Raw genomic sequence first — 7122 nt, 5'->3', positions numbered from 1 at the left:
GGGGGGGGGGGGGCGGATGAGCAAAGGAGAGCATATCCATCAAGAAATTTACCGGTATCAGCATCCAAGCCATTGTCTCTAATTCCAAAACCATCAAAATCTTCGATGTCATCTTCTTCTTCAAGATCTTCATAGCCTTCAACATATTCTACTTCAACTTCCTGTTTATTTCAGTCATTAACAGAAGAATTAATAAATTGACCCATCTCGTTGTATCAGCCAAAGTTTCACGAGAAGAGGGTAGTCCCAAACTCCAAGCTGGAGTCACACCAACCCCCTCCCCCGCAAAAAAAAAAGAGAGGAAGGCAAAACTAGGAAAACAAGGAATGCTGAGAAAATATCACAAAGCTTTTGAATAAAACCTCCTCATCTTCTTCTTCACTAGCTACTTGCTCTGCTTCCCTAGCAAGAATCTCTTGATACTTCTGCTCAGGAACATTGTATATATCGCCATAAACTCCTTTTGAAAGGCGTTCAAGCAGTTCCTTCTCAATACTCTGCAGAATACAAATGGCATAAATTGTAAAGGATATAGCCAGATGATCTACTAAGCAGGAAGAAGACAACAAAGCTACCATGAACAAAAGGGGACAAATTACAAGCATAAACTCACTTTATCAAGAAGAGCAGCTTTTTCAGCCTTTTCCTGTCGCCGAGATTCTCTTTTTGTTTCTTTCCTTGGTGTGGTCATTATCTTCTCCCTGGACACACAACAAATTAAAACATGTACTAGCTAGTGAAGAAAAATGTGTACAGTCACACATCCATAAGCAAAGATCTATTTCTTAAAGGGGAGGCGGTACCACCAAATGGAAGTAAACAAGCCCCTTATTGAAAAGCTGATAGGAGTGTTTATGATCTCAAAAACACAACTTGCACCATTAATTCATTGGTTTAAAGCAAGCTTTTTTGTAAGCACTAGTTTGAATTAGGAGAAACAGAAATATTCTCCTAGCAACACCTAATTGACATGGGAGGTTAAGCCCACTATCGAATTTGAAACCACCCAGCTGTTAAAAAGTTCATTGTCATATCAAATACTTATAGGACAAACATAGTGCTATTACAGCTATGGCAATTATGTTGTACAGAATCTAGATGGGAAGGAATAAAGGATGTCCAGGCCTTTGCTAAAAGCAATGGCTGTTGATATGATCATAGAGGAAGGTTACTTGAACTATTTAGCTTAAGTTAAATGATGGCCATACCAATAACTATGCAATTTAAAGAACCATATCAGAGCAAATTCTTTCACGGATGATTAGCTGCATATCCAGGAACTAAAGGGCAACTGGATAAGCTGGCATAGTTAGGATTCTGCATACACTGGTATGTCCTTATCCAATATCGCAGGCCATTGGTATAGTTATCAAAGATGTAATAAATAAATGCTCTTTGATGAAGCACCACAACCCCACCCTTCTTCAATCAAAGCAGGGCACTCCCTTTCACTTCTGAATTGTGAGATGAACATCTCACTACAAGTCTACTTAGACTGCATCTAAGCGTCCTCCCAACCTTTACTAACGAAGAATCCAGGGAACTACTTGTTTAATATTCATTCTTCGGGAAGAAGGGTGAGAGAAGGTGAAATGGAATGAAGACTCATATCAATTAAACAAACGAGAATCTAAAATTTTGAAGCATGCACCTTTAAACTCCTCGATAGTAATGCTCAAGACCATAAAAAGTAAAATTTAAGCCAATAAATAAACAAGTGTAATGTATATTAAGTGTCTACGGAGGGAAGTCGAACCTTGTTTTCAAAGCAAGTTTCCTCATTCTTATTCGCATCTGAGTCATTTTTGTTAAACGTTGTTTTGCCTTGTGCACAAGGAACTTAGGCCAATACATCTGTGGTAGTTGACAAAGAGAGGAGGGAGGAGGGAAGTTATTGCATTGAAGAACAAAACGTATACAGCAGTAAGTAAAAAAAAGCTATTTCATTACCAAATGTTTATCAATGATTTCAAGAGCCTTTTCGTAATTTCTTGGCAATTTAACTCGTTCCCAAAGTTTGTTTGGCATGTGAGCCCTTTCTATTGTTTTCATGTATAAATAGAATACTCCTGCATAGCACAAAAAAAAAAGTAAATAAGCAAATGCAACCAACTAGAGTTCATCGGAGGATCCAAAAGAAACTCTACCAAAGTTCATGATTTATGATTAAACTTTGGAGATACCCACAATCACTCCTATGATTAACAGAGTACTAGTTTCCACAAAAAAATATACACAAAGAAGCAGTCCAGGAGCAGCCTATGAAACCACACTAGATTCCTTAGACAGATTACTATAAATGTCAGAACATTTAGACGACCACATTGACTTACCGCATCAACAAAAATTCAACCTAACCACGTGATTCATAACTCAAAACCCAGAAGAAAAACATAAAATCAGTATAATCCAAGTATATGGACATGCCTGTAGCAGCCAAGTTATTCATTTAATGAGATTACATTAAAAAAAACTTTTCTATTTACAGATGGGTGATCGTTTAACTCATATCCTGTATTCCTTAGAATTCCAATGAAAACCATTTACTTATTGATACTTGCCTTTTCTTACTCTTTTTTAACCTGAAACTTGAAAAAAGCAGCTACCCTCTAATGGGTTCTTTTATTTAAACAAAAGCTAACATCTCTATAACATATCAACAATTACATAAAATAAGCTGCAAATCAGTACCATCATGGTCCCGAATGGTGGCGTACCGGCTATTAGCCAGAGGACATGAGCTACGGTTGCAAATCCCAGTTACATTATATGGGTTTCGACAAAATATCCCAGTTTCAATCCTGTAATTATCGAAACAACAAAAAATCAAATAAAAACCTCTAGCAGATACCATATGAAGTGAAACTCAAAAACTAAAAAAGAAACTCACTTTGCCATGAAGCTGCAATGCTTATGCCTGATAACTTGCCATATAACCTCATCATGTTGCATCTTTAATCACTTCTAAACCTAGTTACAGACAAATTCATACCCAAATTCAAACCTCTACCAAATTACACAAAAAGTTATCATTTTTGCTGAAAATTACATCAAAATTTAGCTTGAAAATTGGAGAAAGATACAAAAACTTACCAGTAATAGCGAATCGCTCAATTTCGAGATGAATTTCTCCCCAATTACTGCAGCTCTACTTGCACAGAGAGAAAATTGAAAAGGGAAATAATTTATGACCTAATTGGTTCAAATGGAGTTAAACCCTAACGGGTATGGGCTAAAAATATTAGGAATTGAATATTTGGGCTATAAAGGGTGTTGGGCTTTGGCCCAAACACTTAAAAAATTAAAACCCACGAAAAATCGAAGAACTGAATTAATTTGGTTCGGTATGAATTTTTTTATATTTTTGGGGTTTTTAAGTAAGCCTTCATTGTTAAGATATTCCATTTTACGAGTTTGCGTTAAAATAAAAGGACTTCATTCAATTTTGAATAATAATAGATGATCGGTTCTTTTGTCTTTAATTGAATATTTTGAATATGTACCCCATTTTTTCTTTAAATAATTACTTTGTATCTCTTGTCAATCGATCGGAGGTTTAACTCTCCCAGTATACGCTTTTGCAATTGTGATTTGACCTTTCATGCTTTCACTAAGTTAAAATATTCACAAATATATAATTATTAATCTAATTGTTATGAAAAGTTATGTAAAAACTTGTAAAAGTTTAACTTTTAAATTCGTCTGATATAAATTAGATCGGAAAAATAATTTTTGACTTTTCATCATTCAAAATAGTATAAAAAGGTTTTTAAAAAAAAATAAGTAGAAGACAACACAAAGTCAACTACTTAACAAAAGAGGAATAAAGCAATGTGTTATTTGCAACTTGTGAAAAAGTGTCTCCCAAATCATAAGTTCATAACCTAATTTCAATAAATAGTAAGGTTATATTTATTTATTTATTTATTAACTTGTTATTAGTCTAATAAATAAATCAATAATTTGCAATATTGGAATTCACATGGGCAAGTTGCTAATCAACAACCCCTAATCCTCATATTAACAAAAATAAAATAAAATCGAGACGTATAATAGCTACAAAATATTTTTTAAAAATCACATTCAAACTCCGAATATTCTAACTAAATAATTACAATTTTATCACTTACACTTATGTTTCTTTTTCAACCCCTTATCATTATTTAATTAGCTAGGGGTGAATTTTTATAAGATGAGAATTAATAAATTGTTGTTTTAGGGAATTACATAGTGGGTGGATTTTAATTATTTTTTTTCAATATTCACCCCCATAGTGAGTAAATCTATTGAAGTTTTATATGTGCAATACCAACCAAAATAATTTATTTTTAATATATTATTCATGGAAGAAGATAAAATAATTGAATAATGTGTATTAATATGATGGTTGGTTGTTCAAAACCTAATAATAAAAAGGTTAGATGTGTAAACTTATATTTTTTTAAAAAAATATATTGCTTTTGTATTGGTGGCCATCATTTTCTTGTTAGTTTGTCCAATTTTACTTTGCATTTTCTTTTTCTTTGGATAGAAATTTTCAAGAACTTGCTTGACAAGCTCTTTGTTTGTTTGACCAATTGAAAATACTTGCTAGACAAAGTCTTTTTTTCTTTAAAATGTATTTGGTACGGAAAAAAATATTTTTCGACTTTCATATGTTTGATGGATCAAAATATTAGGGAAACAAGCCTTTCAAAATTGAGGAAAATGATTTTTTTAATAAAAATAGAAAAAACAAGTTTTATTAGTGACATTTCGAGTTTGTTGTCCTGTTTCCACCGACAAACCAACATCCCCAAACCTAGCCATTTGATTTCCCCCCCCCCCTCCCGAATTCTCACTCTCGATGCAATTCTGATCCATCTATATAGTATTTTTCTAGATCATATATAAATATTCACAAGATAATATACTTTTACTTATACTCACCAAACACAAAAAATAAATAAAGAAATAAGAAGTCCACTTATTTTCCAACAAAACTTTTTCCCGGAAAAAATTATTTCGCTTTCGATTTATTTTTTTGAAACACAACCATATAAGGTTATATACTAGCTAGTTCTCTCTTTGTAAGAATGAGCCATGATAAAATTTATGGGATCAATAGAATTTAATAGTTTTAATTGAACTTTTTAAAATATTCGTCTAAAATGTATAGTTAATTCATCCAAAATCTAGTAGAAAAAAATTATGATTCAAAATTCATAAATTTTGAATTCATGTCTACCTCATTGTAATACTCTATTTGAATGTACGTAAGTTTAACAAAAAAAAAAGTTGACTTTTAAAACTAATATAAACAAGTCTTAGACCTCTTATTAATATGTTTTCTTGGTTTCTCATCTAGTATTCAACTACCATATCATGGATCGATTATTTATATTTATATTTGTGTCAGAAATTTTGCATTGAGAATAAAACCGTCTTTAACAAAAATGAGTTCATACTTGAAGCTTGAACTCAAGACGTCTAATTATATATATAGAAATATCTACAACTTTATCATAACATTTGTCGGTTGTAATAAGTTAAACTACATTAATATCGTATACGACTTAATTACTCTAGCTTAACGCTCCAACGGGACCCACGAACCGTCCTCTCAACCGTTCATGGGCCCACAATATTTACAAAGTAGATGGGTCAAATTTGGGCTTTTATTACCATACACGGTTTATGGGTATTTGGTCCACTCATTGGGCCCACATTACCCATGAAAAATGATTTTCAAAGCCTTTTGTTTTTTTTTTTATAATAAAATGACATTTTTTCTTTGACATATTTTTTCCTTTTGTTTCCCAGAAGGAAACATATTGATCTTAAAATATATTGAATTTTATGAGATATATTTGTATATATTGAATTGCCGTAAATTCTAATTTTAATTCTTGTGATGATCGATAATGGACAAACATACTTATTATTTAGTTAAATATAGTGTGTTTATGATCTTTTTATATGTAAAAAAAGTTATATTTTGAACTATTTTTATAATTATTCTCAATGTAACAATACGAGATGTAATTGAATGGTGGAATAATTGAAAATCATGATAGATTTATAAATATTTTACAAACAAAGAGATTAAATGTGCATATTTCAATTAATTAAAAACTAAATGTGATTAATTATATACCATATAATGATTAAAATCAGAATTTATTAATTAGGTCTGAGGGGCCAAAAAAATCATAATGATTTAACTACAAATATTTATGCTATTAAATAAATTGATGAAGTGTAACAAGAATGTTTTAAGTCAATAATAGGAATAACATTGACCCTATTCACTTTTTAAAAAAATAGCTACAATATTCCTTGTTGATTTTTCTCTTCCGTCCCGTGTTTGGTACTGTGTTAATGTCTGACTAATTCAAATTCATATTATATTAATTGGATTCCGAATATAAATATCGAACATGGAAAAAATATTGTAGCTAATTCTTATTTCTTTTTAAGTGAAAGGGGTTATGTTTATTGCTGATTAATTTGTTGATAAATAATTCGTAATTAATGACTTGATATTCTAATATTCTTAGTTAAATAGGATTAAGAGTGCATTTTTTTGTTTAATGACAAAAATTGTTCCATTTAGCATTAATCTAGTGTAGAAATTATCACCATTCACACATATATTTATTTATATATGTCACATTGATAGATTTATAAAAACATGCATATAATTGGGATATGGGAACAAAAGAAAAAATTTAAATGCAACACGTAAAAAGGTTTACTTTTTATTTTTAGGTGTGGACCTCATGTGTCAATGTCACATAATGAATTTTCTTAGAATTTTTTTTTTTCGTCATGTTATTTGATGTTTGATATTTATATTTTTAAAAGGTTTTCTGTCAGATCGATTTTATTTCTAAAGTTTTTTTTTAGAGATGTATGTGGGTGGACCTTTTATGTGTGTCATGTCACAAAAAGTTCCATTGATTTTCTATAAATTTGCTTATTAAAAAGGTTTTAATTGTTTGTTTGTTATTTGGTACGGTGTTTAATTAGAATTTGATTATAATTTATTTTGTTTTATTATTTTATTTTAAGAAGTAAAATGTATTTTTTTAATTAAATCTCTGGTTAATAATAATTAAAAATAAGTACTTAACAACCCTA

The 7122-nt window shown here is 30.7% G+C and overlaps 1 protein-coding gene across 2 annotated transcripts in view; it reads right to left on the bottom strand.

Moving 5' to 3' along the window:
- The window catches only part of LOC107008414 (protein MAK16 homolog), a 4895-nt gene extending 1652 nt beyond the window's left edge, over positions 1-3243 (bottom strand). Inside the window, exons 1-8 of one of the 2 annotated variants that reach the window (XM_015207447.2) lie at positions 3094-3243; positions 2891-2970; positions 2692-2801; positions 1951-2069; positions 1757-1854; positions 614-701; positions 363-497; positions 53-161 (exon numbers count right to left, since the gene is read on the bottom strand). In XM_015207447.2, the coding sequence (XP_015062933.1) occupies positions 53-161; positions 363-497; positions 614-701; positions 1757-1854; positions 1951-2069; positions 2692-2801; positions 2891-2952 (721 nt within the window). In that variant the 5' untranslated portion in view covers positions 2953-2970; positions 3094-3243. Of the gene's footprint in view, positions 1-52; positions 162-362; positions 498-613; positions 702-1756; positions 1855-1950; positions 2070-2691; positions 2802-2890; positions 3007-3093 lie in introns of both variants that reach the window. The other variant, XM_027916206.1, reaches the window with a different exon arrangement.
- Between the last annotated feature and the right edge of the window lie 3879 nt (positions 3244-7122).

The sequence above is a fragment of the Solanum pennellii genome, chromosome 1, assembly GCF_001406875.1.
Source record: "Solanum pennellii chromosome 1, SPENNV200".
In the NCBI taxonomy this organism is placed as follows: domain Eukaryota; kingdom Viridiplantae; phylum Streptophyta; class Magnoliopsida; order Solanales; family Solanaceae; genus Solanum; species Solanum pennellii.
This window is presented reverse-complemented; position numbering and strand designations above follow the sequence as displayed.